Source organism: Anas platyrhynchos, chromosome 27, assembly GCF_047663525.1.
Source record: "Anas platyrhynchos isolate ZD024472 breed Pekin duck chromosome 27, IASCAAS_PekinDuck_T2T, whole genome shotgun sequence".
In the NCBI taxonomy this organism is placed as follows: Eukaryota; Metazoa; Chordata; class Aves; order Anseriformes; family Anatidae; genus Anas; species Anas platyrhynchos.
Window position 1 is genome coordinate 2853142 of NC_092613.1, and position 18763 is coordinate 2871904.

Consider the following 18763-nt stretch of genomic DNA (forward strand, 5'->3'; position numbering starts at 1 on the left):
GCCGGGGACGCGCAGGCCGCCACCATGCGCCGGGCTCCCCCGGGCCCGCGAGCCGGCCCCGAAAGCCCCGAGAGACGCGTGAGGGGCGCTTGGGAAGCCGCAGGGCGCCGAGCAGACCCCTCCGCAGCCCCCCCGACGCACGGCGGAGGCTGCCGCCCCCGAGCCCCGCTCACCGCGTCCCCGCCGAGGCCGCTCCCTCCCCTCCGCCGCCTGCAGGGCGGGGCTCGGCCGCCCGCGGGTGCCCGCCGCCGGTGCACGCGGGGCGGGGCGGGGCCCGGCCGAGGTCGGAGGCGGTCGCCGAGGGGAGGAGGGGGAAAGCGGGCACGGGAGCTGTCCCCGGCCCGGGGACACGGAAGCCTCCTCCGACCTCCTCCCGGCCGGCCTCCCCGGAACCGTGCTGCGGGTCGGGAGCGGGGACACGGGGGAGCCCACAGGGACGCGGGGGGTCGGGGGACTCTGTTGCTGCCAACGGCGCTGTTCGGTGCCGGTAACGGGCCGGCCCGGCCCGGCCAAGGGGCAGCGGCGGGAGCCGAACTTTCTCCCGGGGCGGAGCGGGAGCCCCCGGGTGTGGCGGGGACATGGTCCGGGGGGGCGGGAGGGGAACACGGCCCTGGGCGCTGCCCCCGCCGCTCTCCTGCCTCCCGGCGCCCCGGCTCGTTTCGATTTCGTTTCCCGGAAAGATCGCGCCGAAGCCGCAGCGGCCGCAGGAGCGCGACCCGCGCGCGCCGGGCACCGGGGCGGCGCCGAGCTCCGGGGGGTGTCGGGGCCGGGGCAGCGCCAAGCCGCGGGGGCACTGGGGCAGCGCCCAGCACCGCGGCGGGGAGCGGCGAGCCGGCGGCAGCGGGGATGCAGGTAAGAGCCCGCAGCCCTCGCTCCCTCCGGGCTCGCCGCTGGGGCTGAGGGGCACCTGAAGGCCCGGCGGGGAGACACCCCCCCCCCCCCCCCCTCCGCCCTTTCCCGCACCGGGCAGAGACAGGAGCAGCGGGGCCACTCGGTCACTGCCGGCCGGCACCGATCCGGGTGCTGCTCCTGCACACCTGTGCCTGCTTTGCACCGCTCTTCTCCTGGGCTCCTGCTCTGTAACCTCTAAGAACGATATTTCCTCTCGAAGCACACAAATACCATCTCAGAAATATGCTTGAAAACAGCTAAGCAGGAAACAAATACCATCAAACCAACAATATTAAAGAATCGGTGCAAAGTAATAAAATACAAGAACGTGTCTCTTTTGCCCTAGAAATCTTTAGAAGCAAGATAAGTATCAAGCACCTGATTTTTTTTTTTTTTTCCAGTAAATTTCGTTGTAGTGGAATGATGTCAATGGGAGAAAACTAAAATACCTCTTTCAGGCAGCTCTGGACAAAATGCACGGCTAATTTCTTTCACTTTTATTTTTCTCGTAGCTTATTGCTTATAATGAATCCGAAATGGTTTGCATTGCTATAAAGTGTCTTCAGAATCTTCACTGGTTTTTCTCTGGTGTCCTCATACAATATCATACAACTTCTTGCTTTGCTAAGACCAACAGCTCAGACACAACAGCTAGCAGCGATTTATTTCACCACTATCAGAAAAATTGTTGATGCTTGTCCTGGTGAGGAAAACACCATCACCCTCTGAGATCAAGTTTTGGAGTGATTCAGCTCTTCTTCATGTTTCTCATAAAAAGACTGAGCAGTTAACATAGTTCCTCATAGTCATCTGTTGACAATGCCAAAATACAAAGCACACTGTCAGTAGAAATAACCTGGGGAATCTCCAGCTGTTCCAGGCACCTTGATGTGACCCAAGCACTGTTGCCCTGGGGGTGACAGCATGCTCGGCTCCTGTCCCCCATGCTCCTGTTTTGGGGTCACCAGCTTCGCAGTTAAGATGTGCCCAAGCACCACTGCCTACTTTCAGTACGCACTGGGATTTTCTCCACCCCTGGGAGTCTGGGGCTCAGCTCCTTTACAAAGCGGTTGCTTTATGCACCTCTGAAAATCTGCCTGAGGGTGTACGGAAGCGCCCAGAGTAGGCAACTGCTTCAGAAAATAACATTTGCATGCAAAATTTTTAATTTTCCAGAGAATGATGCTGAGCAATTTCTGGGATTGGTGTTAATAGACTTTTGAGGGGAAACATTATCTGCGTGGCTGCCAGTAATATTTCAAGATGCAGACAGAGCTGAAAGCAGGACTGAAGTTTCCCGGATGGAAGTGTGAGGGCAGTATGGGGGCAATGCCACCTCCCCAGCCCCGCAGAGGAGCTGGGGCTGCCTTTCCCTCCAGTGCTGACTATTTCCGAGGGCTCCGGGAGCATCTCAGCTCTCAGAGAGGCTGGGGGCCTCCCTGATGAACAACTGAGAGGGCTGGAACTTGACAGCAGGAGAGCAAGATGAATGGTTGTCTCCCAGTGAGGTGGCTGTTTCCGCTGATGTCCACATGACAACTAGGGAAAAAAATAAGAGATCTGTTCACAAGGCATTTTCAAGACAAAAACCTAAGCTTAATTTTTGCAACTCTAAAGAACTGAAGTACTGTCCTAAAACTGCAGGCATCTGGTGAGCATCAGAGGAATGTCTGCCAGTCTTGGCTTCATCTTCTGCTTCCCTGCAGCCACGGGACAGAGGTGGCTGGGAGCCCACACTTGCAGCCTGGATGACGACAGGTCTCTCTGCTAAAAAAAAGCAAGGAAGGGGAGAAAGAGGAAGGGGGTCTCTGGCTTCTAACACTGTCCTGGGCAACGAGAGATTCATTCTGGGGCTGGTAGAGGAGCTGCAGATAGTGCATCACAGTGCTATGGGAAAACAGAAACTGTCTGAGCAGTGTTTGCCATGGTGGAGGTCTTTCCAAAGCAAAAGCAGGACAGCTGGGAATTTCCACCCACTGATGTGTTTAATCTCTTTTCCCCAGGGTAAGGTTACAGTTGGTTCTTCCAGCTCGGTTGTTACAGCTTCATTACCACCCCAGTACCACCCCAGACACACAGCAATCAGTGAAGGGGAAATCTTCAGGCTACCAGGCAGGCTCAGTGAGTAGCTGTTGGGCAAGTCAACCCTGCTTAAAAGGGAGCTCCCACAGGGTGGGACATGGTGGGCACAGCTGTGGCATCCAACTGTCTATATCCCTGCTGTCTAGGCTGGGATATAAAATGGGCCAATCCTCCAGGTTCATTTCCTTGGGGATATTTTGGTCCATGTTAGAGGGGTAGTTTGGTGATGGAGAAGATTTGTGTTCCACACTGCCCTTCACCAGTTTTGAGGATGGGACTGCCCCTTGTTTCAGGAATCCAGCCCTCACTGTGGAGCAAGGACGATGTCATCCACTGGCTCAGATGGGCAGAGAAAGAGTATTCCCTTCGACAAACCGAAGAAAGCAAGTTTGAAATGAATGGCAAAGCACTGTGTATCCTTACCAAAGATGACTTCAGATACCGAGCTCCTAGCTCAGGTTAGATGAAGAAGGGTGTGAATGAGGACTGAGAACAGCACAGGCTGAGGTGGGCTGAATGGTTGCTGGCAGAGCTGGTGTTAGCTCTGTGTGGCCAGTTGGGTGCTGGAGACAGAGAAAAAACTCTTTCCTTTAACTAGATAGACTGCAAATTCTTTGGGATGGGGAATAACATCTTACTCTGCAAGTACTGCAGAAATATAAGCAACAATATTACATGAGAGAGTCCCTACTATAAAACAAGATCATCTGAGCTCACATTCCTTCCCTGCAGGTGATGTGTTATATGAATTACTCCAGTACATTAAGACTCAAAGAAGAGCTCTGGTGTGCAGCCCTTTGCTGAACTCACCTTTCCAAGAGGCCAGGACCACAGAGGAAGGTATGATGGAGAATGGTGGCTATGAAGCAATGCCTTCCCTCAGCTACCAGGAACGTTTTGGGTGTCACGTCAGCACACACTTGGGGTTTGAAGCTCAGCCAGCTGAACCCATCTCACAGTACCTAAGCAAGGAAAGTAGGACATACATGATGATAGCAGCTAGCTCCAACAAAATCCAGGTCATCAAGAAAATTCACAGTGAACAAGCAGGTCTGAGATCAATTTAAAGGTAAGAATCATTTTTGGTGGTCCCTAGGTGAGTCTGTGGTGACCACACAGGGCCATGGCCAGGGTAGGGAGTCTATCAGCAGGTTAGGGTCTGGTTTGGTGGGGTCAGTAGCCGGGTAGGGTCAGTTTCAAAGAGAGCCATATGCTTGTGTTCCAGCATATTCCTTTATTTTAGCTTTTCTTTTCCTTTAAGGAATGTACGTCCTGCCTTCATTGCACCTGGCACCTCCTCTAATCTCTCTGAACCTCTGGACCTCCTCTAATCTCTCTGGAGCTCATTCTGCTATTGCTTCTGCCTTGGAAGAGCATTAGACTTTCATTAGCGCCTGCCTTATCCAGCTGGGCTGGTGCCTGGGCTGACAACTGACCCAGGTCATCCCCAGGCTTGCCCTCTCTGACTGTTTCAGGGCTTTGAAAGACTTTCTGGGACCCACCATAACGTAGCATGGGTTTTTCTCTTGAAGGGGTGGACTGTGGTGTGGAGGCTGCCCCGGTTGCTCTTTCATCCTGCCTGGGTCACACAGAGCTGTCCTCATCCCGCAGCTGGGAGGAGCCCCTGAACCTCTCCCATCACAACCCGGAGGGCAGCTGCAGGGCAGATTCCGTCTGCTCATTTCCTACAGCCCTGTCAGCACCAGTGGATGGGAAAATTGCAGGTGAATATGATTTTTTTGCCTCATTCCTTGGGAAAATGAGACTGTGCTTCATCCCATCTGCCCATCTGTCTTCCTTCTATTTATTCCACGTGTCAGTGTGTGAATCATAGAATCATACAAACATGAGGTTGGAAAGGACCTACAAGGTCATCTAGTCCAACTGTCCTATCACCAATACTGCCCACTAGGCTATTAAATCATATCTCATAGCACCTTGTCCAGGTGCTTCTTGAACACCACGAGGGATGGTGAATCCACCAACTCCCTAGGCAGGCCATGCCAGAGCCTGACCACTCTTTGAGAGAAAAAGTTTTTCCTTATAGCTAATCTAAATCTCCCCAGGCACAACTTGTGTCCGTTTCCTTGAGTCCTATCATTAGTTATCTGAGAGAAGAGGCCAACCCCCTCTTCATTACAACCTCCCTTCAGGAAGTTGTAGAGTGGAATGAGGTCTCCCCTGGGCCTCCTCTTCTCCAGACTAAACAACCCTAGTTCCCTCAGCTGCTCCTCGTAAGACTTGTTCTCCAGACCCCTCACCAGCTTCGTTGCCCTTCTCTGGACACACTCGAGCACCTCAATGTCCTTCCTGTAGTGCGGGGTCCAAAACTGAGCACAGTACTCGAGGTGCGGCCTCACCAAAGCTGAGTACAGTGTGCATCTCTCAGTACCTCAGTACCTGAAAAGCAATAAAAGTGCTGTACATGAGCTCTGGGCTCTTCTTGTATTTACTATCATTGCTAACACATTTACTGTATACATAATTTACTATTATTGCTAACATCCTGTTGCTGACCGACCTCCACTGGAGCACAAGTGCCTTAGTGTGAGCTTTGTGACTGTTTCTTGTGTGCCACCTCTCAGATTGCAGGTTACTGTGGGATTATGTATACCAGCTCCTCTCTGATAGTCGATATATGCCCTACATCAGGTGGGAAGACAAGGAAGCCAAGGTCTTCCGCATCGTTAACCCAAATGGACTTGCCCAGCTCTGGGGGAACCACAAGGTAAATGCAGTTGAGAAGAAACTTGTCATTTCTGGGATTTCTTGTCACGTTCCTGACCTGGTCTTCACAGCCAATGGCATAGGGACTGGGGAGGATGAGACAGAAAGCAGGCACAGGGCTACAGAGGGACACCAACCTCCTGGTCATTAACGGGGGAGATGTTATCATCCCCTGAAAAGCAAACCATGGTAGCTGCCGAGCTAGAAGCAAGCTTGGGTTAGAGACCCATGCTAATGCTTGCAATGCCCAAGAAACCACCTTGAATATCCTACACTTGTTCCTCCTGCAAACAGACTCAAGGCAGATGTTGGTGCTTGCTTTTACTCAACCTCCTCAATTCTTTCTCCTTCCAGAACAGGATGAACATGACGTATGAAAAGATGTCACGGGCACTCAGACATTACTACAAACTTAACATCATCAAAAAGGAGCCGGGGCAGAAGCTGCTGTTCAGGTGAGAAAACAGACCAGAGAAATAGTGTAGATGGGGCATAGGAAGGTGCAGTGCTCCAGATGTTGCCAGCTGCTTCATCTCTCTGGATTCTTGATGGTCCAGAGCTGAGCTGAAGTTGAAGAATCTTTGCTGTATGTTTGGGGAAACGCATGGGAATGTGGGCTGTCCTCTGGGTTTATGGTGCTGGAGGGGAAATTGGGGCTATTCCTAGCTGGTCTCATGCTGCTGTGCATACAGGCATCCAACAGCAGCTGTGTGCATCTGTCTGAAAGCAGGAACTGGCCTTCATGTTGAGATAAAAAGCTTGGGCTGGTTTTGATTTTGTAAAACCTAAGTGGTTGCTTTTTGATTTCTTTCTTTATATCCTCCCCTGCAAATGCAACACCCTGGCAGGTTTGCATCCAGGCTGTGTCCTGTACAAGTGGGGAGCTGGGATGCTTGTGATCCAGATCCCATCTGATCTGCTCCCTGTGGGCTAGCGATCTGCCCAGGGATGAGCTCCATCTGCTGTCCTCAGTGGGGTCCGGTTGGTGCTGGTGGAAATGTCCCTGAGCACATCTGAGCTGGACATGTCCCTCCCATTCTCCATTGACATCAGGTCTGAAGTTTACCTCTGAATAGAAGAGGTGGAAATAAGTCAGGAGTCTCCCGTTTTCAGTGCTGGCTGCTTCTCTGGGACTATCCTGAACTTAAAATGCCAGTGCTGGGCTGATGTGTGCTGTGCTTTGCCTCTGTGGGCTCCATGCATCCTGAAGGCAAAGCAAGAGCTGTCTTGGGGATGTCAGACACCCTTCAGTAAACTGCAGAGCTCAGCTGGTGAGGGCAAGGACTCCAGCATTTACAGCCTGGTTTGGACATGCATTTAAAACAATTTAAATGGATTTCAGATTTCTGAAGACTCCTGGGGAGATTGTCCATGAGAAATCCAGCAAACTGGAGCAGCTGGAGAATGAGGACCATGAGGATCTCAAAGAAGACCCACTGGAGGTTTCATCATAGGAAGTCTTTGAAGGTTGCATTTGCAGTGCTTTGCAGAGGGACTTGTTCTCTGCTGGGGAGAACCAGCATCTCCTGCTCTCCTGGACAGAAGGCCACAGAGGTGGTCCTGAATTTCAAAACCTGCCCTAAGTCATAGCTATGACATCTCTGGAGCTTCACCAGCAAAACACACCCAAAAACTATCCCCAAGCCCAGAAAGCACAGGTGAATGTGTGTGCTGGTCTTCTGCTCACTGCTTCTTCCTCCTCTGGCAGGGACAATGATATTTTTGATAAATCTTGATGCTTGTCTTTAAGGTCCAAATGTGCTGCTAAAGACTGCTCGGTTATTGCAGCGAGATCTGTTGAGCAGAGAGCACCGGAGCATGTGCTCTGGGTTGAACACCTGCCAAAGCAAGTGGTGACCCTGAGTGTGGACGTGCTGCTCTGAATCTGAGATGTTCCCTTGATTTGAGATCAGACTTACCTTGCAGATATGCCGTACATTGTAATCTGCCTCCTGTAGAGCCACTTCTGTGGTTAAGGATGGGAATGAGCTGAAGTATCTGCCTGGATCAGGCCTGGTTGGAACTTCAGGCTGTGCACTGTGTCTTGTTTTGACTCCCTTTAACCCTTTCCCTCCATTTAATAATGCTTTTTGTAAGTAGCTGACTAAATAATGTGACAAGAAACAGGCCAGTAATGTACACAATCACATTTATTGTCAGACATGTTATTTACTTTGAGAATGAAACAGGAATACCTGCAACCCCAGGTATTGTTGCTGAGTGCTGGAAGGAGCAATGTGCATGCATTTTTAAATCTGAAATTATCCAGTGATAGTTTCAGATTGCTTTCAGTTGAGGAGATACAATCCTGTGACTCTGCGTGGCTGAAAATACTACGTCTTTCTGGTTGAAGTTCTGAAACTGAGAAATGCAGGCCTTCCTCATTTACCCAGAAAACCAGCTCTCTGAGCAGACTGCAAGTAACTGACTCCTGTGGACACCTGGGTTTGTCCCTGAGCTTGGCAGCCCCCAACATTGGGTGCAGCAGCTCTTGGGTGAACACTGCACCAACACATGGTATTTTATAGCTGTGTGGACAAGCACAGAGACACATTGTGAAGTATCAGCCACAGAACACAATGCTAGGAAAATGCTAGGAGTTCCTTCCAACACCTGTCTTGCACCAGTGCAGAAATAATCCTGCTGTCTTGCATCATTCCTCTGGCTGCGAAGTCTAGGCTGCTGTCTCGGGGCTGCATTGGTACCATTTTGGGGACAGGAGTGCTTGTCAGTGGGTCTGGGAACTAACAGCTTTGTGACTGAGTTTTCCACCAAAGGTATTTGTTGCCATCCTGAAACCACAGCCCTTTTTGCTGTAAACTGGTGGTATTTCTCCTAAGTATCTCCATTAACTGAAACCTGAAGATGCTGGTGGGCTGCATCCAGCAGGAGATAGTGGTGGGACATGCAGTGTCTGGTTGGCAAAACATCCCTGCTCCAGCACAACACATCTCCAGATACACTGCCTGCAAAGTTTCACTTCCAGAAAATTCAGCAGCTTGTCAGCAAAACACAAGTGAAACAATGGCAGAGAAGGAAATGAGAAGCTCTGTTGGGGTAAAGGAGTGTTAGCCTCACTGCCTTTGTGAGATGCTAGCTAGGAAGGGATGCCAAAACCTCTGCTAGGAGCAAGGGCTGGAGGTCATATGGCACCAGCCAAGCTGCTGCCTGGGGATGCACCACTCCAGGGAGGTGTAGTGAAGCACCCCAAGCTCACACATCCTTGCACAGAGGCTGTATTTTGTCTCAGTGAAGGCTAAAACCAGGTCTTGGGGTAAAATCCAGCAGAGAGTCAGTGTAAGGCCTGCCCACCTATGAGGGACAGCTTTTGTAGGAGAGCAGACTTCGTTCCCTGGAAACGGTCCCATCCTAGCCATGTGTCACTCCTGGGTGCATTTTTCCTGATTTTTCTCCTAGCATGACATCCCACCCACTTTCTTGCTATGAAAACAGACCTGATGACTCCCAGGCAGCCCACTGCTTCTCAAGTTTGTGTGGGTGGCTTTGTTGGAACTGGTGGTGACCCCAGTGCTTGTTCTGTGCTCACAGGGAGCATGCATGTTGCTGCTTTTCACCTGTTCCTCCAGTGATGACTAAGGATCCTGTTGGACTTGGATGGGGATTTCCTCTAAAACCTGGGAAGCTGCCAAATGCAAACAACATGCTGGAGTGATCTTGGAAAGCAAAAAGCAAAGTGCACTTTTGCGATGACAAGCTCCTTCTCAGCTTCCAGGAAGTGCTTGTGTCTGTCCATCCTAGAGCATGTGGCCACTGCTCTTCTTCCTGCAAAAAGCAGAGGTGGGATGACTGTAAGCACACTGCTTTCCTGGAACAGGATCCATCCCTTTTGGTTAACAGCCCTGTAACTGCTGCTTGTGCTGGGGCTGTTTGATGTGGGCGTGTGAGGAGGGAGAGCGCACATGAGTTGGAGACTTCAGCTGTGGCTGTAGTTCAGGGGTGGTGACACACAGGTGGGTGTCCCCCACCAGCTTTGGTGCCCACCAACCTCTTGGATAGAGGCACTGCACAACTGGGTTGAGAGGCTTCCATTGAGGCCATGAGGATGCCACATGCTGGCTGTGTCCTTTTTCTAACTATGCCCTGTGTGGGGAGAAGTGGCTGCCTTCAACACTCGCTTCTTGGTTCAGGTCCAAAGCTGCAGACGTCTCTGTGCCCAGGTGGTGGGCTCAAAGGGACCTTTGTGGTCCGTGGGCTGTCCTCTCACTTAAAACGCAACTGCCACCAACACCTGGTTGGGTGAGCCATGCTTTTGGCTATCCAAATCTTGAAGACCTCCAAGGCTGGTGATCCCCCACCCCTCAGGGGTACCCATGTGAAAGTGGGACAACTCTTGCAGAGGAAGCTCTTTCTGATGTCCAGCCTCAGCCTCCCCAGCTGTGGTCTCTGTTTGCCTTGTTGCCAAGAAATTTGGGGGGTTTCATTCCAGAGCACATTGTAACCCTCAGCACCTTGCAGTTTCACCTCAGGAATTTGTTCCCTCATTTTAATGTTGGTTCAGCTTCACCTTGAATATTGGGCACAGTTTTGGGGTGCACAGTATAAAAAAGATGTTAAGGTCCTTGTGTCCAGGGGAGAGCAGTGAGACTGGTACAAGGGCTGGAAGGCATGTGCTGTGAGGAGAGGCTGAGGGCATTTGGGTTGTCTGGACTGGAGAAAAGGAGGCCAAGAGCCGATCTTAGTGCTCTCTGCCTCTCCTTGAGGAGGGGAGGCGCAGAGGGAGGCACCAGTCTCTGCTCCCTGGTTGGCACTGGTGGGATGCACGGGAACAGCACAGAGCTGTGCCAGCAGAGGTTCAAACTGGACACTGGGAGAAATTTGTTTACTGTGAGGGCAGTCAAACACTGGAGCAGGCTTCTTGGCAAGGCAGTTGATGCCCCATGCCAGACAGTGTTTGAGAGGCATCTTGGTAGTGCCCTTAAATAACATACTTTAACTTTTGGTTAGCCCTGAAGAGGTCAAGCAGCTGGACCAGATGATCTTTGTAGGTCCCTTCCAGCTGCACTATTCTATTCTATTCTATTCTATTCTATTCTATTCTATTAAATAATCCAGTTTCCTTCCTGCTGTATCTCCATACCAACCCCAGCATTGCACACTCCCTCCATGATGTGACCTTTCATAATTCTCTCCTGGTTTTGTTGAGAAAAGTGGACAAATTTGGATCCAAACGTTAAGATCTTTCCTCTCAATTCTGGGAATGGGCTTTTGATTTGTCTCACATTTCCTGTGAATATCTCTTTCATATGCATCTGTCCCATTTGTTTTGAGCATGTCCTAAATCTCAGAAGGGGCCTGAACTTGCGTAAAGGTCTGGTTCCTGAATCACAGTTCAGGTCCAGACTTTCCCTAAAGTTGCTTTGGGTGGCCCATCTCCAGGATGTGTCCAGGAATACAGGTACAAAGAGGAAAAGCTTGTAAGAGGTCATAAGTCAGTGATGATTCCCCATTTAGTCATGAGAAGTCCTCCATGAATGGGGCCAGCATTTAGATTCAGCCTTGGATATCTCCAGCAGCTCCAAAAAAAAGATGGCCAAACTGTGCTCCATTGCCAGAGTAGATGTGGCTGTTTGTTATGGGGATGTTGCAGGGAAAAAGCAAACTAAATTGGTTGTGAAAGTCCTTCTCAGCCATAGTGGTCATATGCCATGGGGTTCCTAATGGGCAGAGTAATTATTTATCAGCAGGTGATGTTGATACTGGAAAACAGAGCTGGGTATTTCCTAATGAATGCCAGGCTGAATCATAAGTGTAGGCTAAGGAGAAAAGGAGGGAAGTGGGCTGCGTTTCTTCAAGCAGTGAGAAATTATGGCCCAGAAAGTTTGTAGAAAGAAAACTAAGGAAAATAATCCTGGACCCATTGAATTGCAAGCTAGATCAGTTATCAAAAAGACCATCGAGACTGTCAGACCAGGACAGCATATTACCCTAGCTGAAAGTTGGAGAAAACAAAGCATTGCTCACAAGGAAATTTCACTGTGGGATTTTCCAAAGTCAAAGTGCTAGCAGTCACGCAGGTCACTGCCACCTCCCAGCAAGTGCATCCATGTGTGGCACCATTGCTGTAAGCTGCAGTGCGAAATATTGCCATCAGATGGCAAAATAGCAATGAAGATGGCAAGCAGCAGCCTGCCAGAGGGAGCAACAGGTACAGGTGAATTTGGTGTAACCAAGACTGAAGATTTTTTTGTCCTTGGGGCTGGTGGATGCTGGAGGTGCAGAGCTGTGCCCTGCAGCTTCACCCCAGGAGGTGTTCTGTCCCTGGACAAGGCTGACAGGGAGCAAGGCGGGTGCGAAGCATTTGGATCACAAAACGGGTCCTGTTTCATTTTTTAGGGTAGGTGAGCAGGCTGTCTGAAGAACCCTAGGGTGGGTTTCAAGGACACTGCAGCCTGCTCATGGTTGGCATTTGGAGACATCCTGTTAGCATTGTGTCCCAGTGTGTCTGCACTCATACATCAGCCCATGACATCCGCTTCCCTGGGGTGTGAGTGGGGAGATCTGGTTGCTGTATTAAGCCTCAATTTCCCTGAAAAAGTTGTGGCTTCTCCTTACAGAAACAACCTGGAAAAGCCCTTTTAGGCCATAAAACAAAAGAAAAATAAAAACAATAAACAACTAAAATCCACCAAACAGCTGGCTCAGATAGCTGGTATCAAAGGCCAGTGCTTATGCCAGGTGACATGAATGTTTTATGCTATTTTGCTGCTGGCTATCAGAAGGAAATTATTTTCCTCTCCGGTGAAACTCACGCACCTGGAAGTGCCGGCCGCACTCCTGAGTGGCTGCTAAAAATAGGGTTGAGTCAGCTGGTCATCAACCTGGTTATAAAATAGGCAGCTCCCGAGGGAGCCTGAACACCCTTAGTGCTTACTGCTGTGGAGCTTGTCTTGATGAATGTCTAGAAGGACAGAAATACTGATGGAAAGGTAAATACCAAAAGAGCAAATAAAGAATGATGTGGCCAAGGGGCTGGAATCAGTCAAAGCGAAACAGGGTTGTTGCTCTGCTGTGATTAAATCTATTTGAATGATTTATTACTAGTGCTAGCTTGGGTGGTTGGTTGGCTCTGGTGTTGCCTTGGATTAATGAAAGTTGTCTTCTTGATCCAAAAAAATGGCCAACCTGCGGTGGACAGGTGTGCTTGTGAATTATGTTTGCTCATCTGCACTGAGCAGCTCTGAGTGGTTTGTACGGCTGAGCATGTGGGATTTCCGTGTGCCACTCAGCAGGGGAAAGTGGTTTGGATCTGGTTCTCTGAAGGGTGCAGAACCAGCGCAAAGCACAGGAGTGTCTGGTCCTGTTTTAATTTTTTAGCAACCCTTGCTTCAAAGGGAGATGCTCAAAGATCTGGGCTTAGAGGTTGTTTATTTTATTTTATTTTTTTTTGTAGTATGGTGATATGTTGCAATGGGAAGATGCAGCAGCATGGTGGCTGGGTTACACCTGCACAAACCTGGCAGCCCCTGTGGGACCTGCTCAGCTTATCCTTCCCTCCATGCAGTTTCACTTCCTTGATTAGCAGTGTCTATAGCCCATCATAAAACCTCAAGTGTGCTGTCTACATAAACAGCACTTAAATAACAACTATAAAAGGGGTTGATCATTTACCTGGAACAGAAGAACCCTTGGACACCCAAAGCACTCTTGGATTGCAGTCCTAGCCAAAGCAGTGGTGATTTCCATCATGTTCAATCCAACTGCAAAACCAGGCTGAAAATGTTGTTTTCCTTCACAGCAAGGTGCAGGCTCTGGCTGCAGAGCAGCAGCCATGGGACGCAGGGCGACAGCTGTCAAGGACCATCCTCTCACTGGACAGGCAAGGGGCCAAAAAGGTGCTGGAGATCTATGTCAGGCGCTCATTGAGTTGCTGCGAGAACTCACAGGCAGCAAAGGAAAGGCTTCAAGAGGGAGCCAGAGGGCGAGGGAGGAAGGCTTTTGGGCTGCAAAGGTCAGAGAGCGACTTCTGCAAGTATTCATGTGCCAAGCTCAGCCTGAAGAAGGACCAGGAAGAGGCACCCAAGGTGCTGGAGCTGGAACAGGCTCTGTTCGAGGAAAGCAAAGCATCAGCTCCTGGGGAGGCTTCAAAGGAGGAACTGGAGACCAAGAAGAAAAGCACGAAAATCTTCTCCCAGGGCAAAACCCAGCGCACCTGGTTCAAAAGCTTCTTAAATTTCCTCTTTAAGAAGAGCCCTGAGGACCAGAAGGAAAATGCAAGACAGAAAGCAAAGGAAAAAGATGCCAAAACTCCTTACAGCAGTAAAACAGAAGGAGCCAGGAAACCCAGAACCGACTCAAGCATGTCCCCACCACTGGGCAAAGCTCCCAGAAGGAGACCCAGCCTCAAGAGGGTTTTCTCCTTTAAGAAGCATGCAGAGGAGGAGCGGGGTGAGACAGGGGCGAGGGCCAAGCGCCCCAGCTGCCTACCCCTGCGGCATGTCCAGGGACCAGCCCCCCCAGGTGGGACCCCCACCCTTGCCCTCACCAATGGGACCTCAGGTGTTTTTTTTTGGGGGGAAAGCAACAGCAAGTGTGGAGCGCTAGTTTCTAATCCTTACTAAGCATTGCCCACATGTTGCTTTATGGGGCATTGGGGTTGGATTTGCAGGGCTCCACACTTGACTTGCTGCACCAAGAATAGTTCAAATTTGCCCATGTTGAAGATGACCCTGGGTGAGGTGCACCAGCTTGCATCATTACTGGGACTCATGAGTGCAGCCAGTTAATGCAACCTGCTCCATAGTGATTATCTGTATGCAGGTTTTATCCATACACAGTTTTTATCTGTGCACAGGCTTTCCCCCTGTAGCAAATGAGGGATATCATGATTTAGTTTAAATCCGCATTTGAAACCAGAGATTGAATCTGAAACCACCTAAGGGCTATCACTTGTTGCTTTTGCTTTGCTGCAGGGAAGGGTGGGAGCTGCCGTGGCAGTGACACCCTCATCCCCATGCTGAGCACTTCCCAAGAAGCTTGCCAGGGGATCTTTGTGAAAGCCTGGTTGGTTTGGGGCCATTGCAGAAGCTCAGCTACAGTTCAGGGAACACAGCGCATGGTTCACAGTGGCGTGTGCTGACCTTGCGTGGACACAGGCACCATGCCAGTAGTGTCTGTGTTCCCCTTTCTATCAGTTGGTGATTTGGCCAAGAAAAATCCCTGATTCTGAACATGTGTTCTTCTTCCAGCAGAGGCAGAGCAGCCGGATGGTTACTACACGCGAGTCTCAGAGGAGATTGGGCTGATTGTGCAAGGCAGCGAGAGCCGAAGCAACAGGGAGCACGGGGGCGAGCAGCTGCTGAGGTTGGGTGGTGCCGATGGGGTTGGTGAGTGCTGCTCTTTGCATGTACAGAAAACAGTAACATGGTATTTATCCCCATGAGGAGCCTGAATGGGACCCAAGCCCTGCTTCAGTCTTGCCTTGGCATTTAATACAACCCAAAGAGTCATATGAACCCACTGCGGGGATTTTCAGCAGCAGGGCTTGATCTGGGGAGGGACAAATTCAAAGGCAGGGGGCTGTTTTTCCTGACTGATGAAAGCAAGGTGTTCAGCTATAGGCTGAAATGGGTTTTCCAGGGCTGGAGGATGACACGCTTTGCTTGGGAAGTTTCGTCAGAGGGGCTAAAAAGCTGCACTGCCCTGAGAACATCCACGCATGGTGATCAGCCACAGGGCTAGAGGTAACAAGGGAGTGACTGTGTTCTCTCTACAGATGAAGCCATCAGGAAAATCGTGGCCCTGCTCCAGAGTGCCGGAGATGAGCTGGACAGGAAGGTGAGAGGGGAACTGCAGTCAGCTGGATGGAGCTGGGGGAATTTGGGCTGATCACTGCTCTAAAACGGTGCAATACTTCCCTGGTGCAGGGAAATGCTCAGTAAAATCAAGGAAGTGGCACGTCCTAATTCCCCGACTGGGTGTGATCATGTCTGCCTGTCTGTCCTCTCTCATCTGCAGTCTTAGTGAGATGTGAAGGCATCAGCCTAATGACACACCAGGTTATTTGTTCTTAATGTGTGCATTTGTTTGTTTCTTAAACAGGTGAAGGAAGATGCATGGCTGCAGATGTTCTTCAGAGACATGTCCTACAGCTCCTTCAAAAACCTGGCTGATGCCTATGTCCGCAAGGAGATGACAGCCAGCAGGCCCAACGTCAACCCCCAAGAAATCCAGTTTGCCTTTGCAGTACACCTCACCGCCAAGGTGGCCGGCATCTGTAACCAGGCAGTGAACAGGATCATGGGCTTTGGCACCCGCTATCTGGAAGACTCATTTGCACCGCTGTCCTACAGCAAGATCCTCCAGGTAAGGAGAATCACAGAATCACAGAATTTCTAGGTTGGAAGAGACCTCAATATCATCGAGTCCAACCTCTAACCTAACACTAACAGTCCCCACTAAACCATATCCCTAAGCTCTACATCTAAACGTCTTTTGAAGACTTCCAGGGATGGTGACTCCACCACCTCCCTGGGCAGCCCGTTCCAGTGCCTCACAACCCTTTCAGTAAAGAAATTCTTCCTAACATCCAACCTAAAACTCCCCTGGCGTAACTTTAGCCCATTCCCCCTCGTCCTGTCACCAGGCACATGGGAGAACAGGCCAACCCCCACCTCTCTACAGCCTCCTTTAATGTACTTATACAGAGCAATAAGGTCACCCCTGAGCCTCCTCTTCTCTAGGCTGAACAAGCCCAGCTCTTTCAGCCGCTCCTCATAGGACTTGCTCTCCAGGCCCCTCACCAGCTTCGTCGCCCTTCTTTGGACCCGCTCAAGCACCTCGATGTCCTTCTTGTAGTGAGGGGCCCAAAACTGAACACAGTACTCGAGGTGCGGCCTCACCAGAGCCGAGTACAGGGGGACGATCACCTCCCTAGCCCTGCTGGTCACAGTGTTTCTGATACAAGCCAGGATGCCGTTGGCCTTCTTGGCCACCTGAGCACACTGCTGGCTCATATTCAGCCGGCAAAGTGAGAAGTGAGGCTGGGATTGAACTGCCAACAACAAGTTAGGGCAAGGGCTAGGATTTGAATGTGATGAACAAAGAAAGTGCGTGGCAGGCAAAATGGATTATGTTGGGGGTGACAGGGTGCTGGTTTTTGCCATATGCTGCTAGTGTGGGGACAGTGTGTGCCCCATGCAGGAGTGGAGGGGCTTTGGGACAGGCTCCTGGAGGTTGGAAGTCCTGCAGGACAGTCTTTCTTCAGTGTGGCCCGTGGAGAGGATCAAAGGGCTGGAGAACCTGCCCTGAGAGGAAAGCATGAACGAGTTGGGTCTTTTCACCCCAGAGAAGAGAAGGCTTGTGAGGGGGGCTCATCACTGTATGCCAATACCTGAAATGCAGCTACCTTTGTAGGATGGCTCTCTTTTGACAAGGAGTCACATGGAGAAGACAGGGGGAATGAGTATAAATTGCACTGGGAGAAGTTTTGTATTTTTATAAGAAAGTAATTTTTCAGTAAGAACAGCAGTCAGTGACACAGCCTCCACAGGGACATAGTGGAGGCCCCGTCATTGGTGGGTTTCAAGATGCTGTTGGACAGGGTGTGGGATAATCTCATCGAGGCTTCCTTTCCCCATGGAAGGTTGGATCCAGTGATCTTTTGAGGTTCCTTGCAACCTGGGCTGGTCTATGAGGCTACAATTTGCTCTCTGCCTGCTACATCTCTGCAGCCAGGAGGTGCCTATAGTGCACAACATTGCTGTGATCTGGTATAACCACAACTTTTCTCCTTGACTGTGTGGGGAAAATTCCTCCTTGACCCATAGGGCAGAACAGTAGCATGGACTTGGTTTAGGATGGGACATCACAGACGTTTCCTTTTGTCTCAGCAGGACAGAACAGAGTTCAGCACAGACAATTGCGAGAGCCCGGACTGACATCAGCTGTGCCTGTGAACCCAAGGGTTCGTGTTCATGATGGGGGACAGTCCCTGTGGGTGGCCTGGATGTGGTGTGATTTCATGAGCTGTGAATTTTAAATCTGCGAAGGAAAACCACAACAATAGCCACCGTAGCATGAAGTGATTAAACCAGCCGATCTGAGGGGAACCTAGTCTGTTGAGCCCAAATGTCTGAGATTGCTCTATATTTCCTTTTTGGCCCTCATAAATGCATGTGTTGAACCCCATGGTTTGTTCATGTGTGTGTATGTGTATTTATTTACCTACTGTTCTATACATGTCTGTGAATGTACAATATAATTTCTATAGCTTCTGCCATGGGTCCTATTCAGAAAACAAAAACATAAAATGCAAATGAATTGATCCCTTTGTGACAGCCAGGCTTGTCTAAAGGCTGTGGGAAATGTGCTATACATGGAATAAAGTTTGCTTTGCTATAGCTGTTGTGAGCTGCTTCTTTCAAGCCAAACCCAGAGTGACATAATTTGAGTTTTACAGCAGTTATGTGGTGCGCTCCTCCCGTTTTGTCTATTTATGGCCATTCCCTTTCCAGAAAAAGGAGATTTAATTACAAAAGCAGATTGATCTGACACCAGGACCTGGGTAAAGCTTGTTCCAAGTGGCCCAGAAACTGCAGTCATTGTAAATCCCTTAGTCCTCAAGGGAGCTACAGCTGCTGGGGTCTCACCTATGATGTGTAAGAAGATGTGAAATGTCTAAGAGATTACACGCTAATCAGGGGGAATGTTCCCAGTTAATCTTTGCCCAGACCCCTAAGAAGGGACCTGGATTAAGGCACTGCACTTGGCTTGGAGCCGAGAGTGCTGGTGCTCTGGGTGGTGGGAATGGCAGCAGCATCTCTATGCTAGGGTCAGACCCATCATGGGGTGAAGGGGACAAAATTTGGGAGCTGACAGTATGCAAGGGGTGGGACACTCCAGTGGGTTGAAGGTGATAGCTGTGATTGGGGTCAGTGCCATGCTGGGGGACGGTCCTGCATGGGCTCCCAGCAGCACCCCCCACTTACCCTCCACTCCTGGGGTAGCTGCTCTTCTCCGTCCTTGCAAAACCCCAGGTAGAACTATCTGGGGAAGCAGAGTCCTTGCAAGAGGGAAGCAGACCTCCGCCTTGCATGTCCCATTC

General features: G+C 50.5%; 2 protein-coding genes across 13 annotated transcripts in view; one reads left to right on the forward strand and one right to left on the reverse strand.

Annotated features, from left to right (window-relative positions):
* The window catches only part of KCTD20 (potassium channel tetramerization domain containing 20), a 35544-nt gene extending 34964 nt beyond the window's left edge, over nt 1–580 (reverse strand). The window contains exon 1 of one of the 3 annotated variants that reach the window (XM_038168516.2): nt 174–580. In XM_038168516.2, coding sequence (XP_038024444.1) covers nt 174–580 — 407 coding nt within the window. The remainder of the gene's footprint in view (nt 1–173) is intronic. The other 2 variants (XM_038168518.2, XM_038168523.2) reach the window with 2 other exon arrangements.
* ETV7 (ETS variant transcription factor 7) lies at nt 293–18059 on the forward strand. 10 transcript variants are annotated; one of them, XM_072028453.1, is made up of 12 exons: nt 293–403; nt 2895–3012; nt 3267–3431; nt 3706–3813; nt 4506–4697; nt 5559–5701; nt 6055–6155; nt 13457–14178; nt 14907–15044; nt 15434–15495; nt 15760–16023; nt 17550–18059. In XM_072028453.1, the coding sequence occupies exons 3-12, from the start codon at nt 3368–3370 to the stop codon at nt 17595–17597; spliced, it is 1842 nt and encodes a 613-aa protein (XP_071884554.1). In that variant the 5' UTR covers nt 293–403; nt 2895–3012; nt 3267–3367; the 3' UTR covers nt 17598–18059. The 10 variants fall into 10 exon arrangements, with proteins under 10 accessions (XP_071884554.1, XP_071884546.1, XP_071884551.1 ...); XM_072028445.1 differs by having other exon boundaries at nt 328–403; nt 1404–3012; XM_072028443.1 differs by lacking the exon at nt 293–403 and adding an exon at nt 712–852 and having other exon boundaries at nt 1404–3012.
* The last annotated feature ends 704 nt before the right edge of the window (nt 18060–18763 follow it).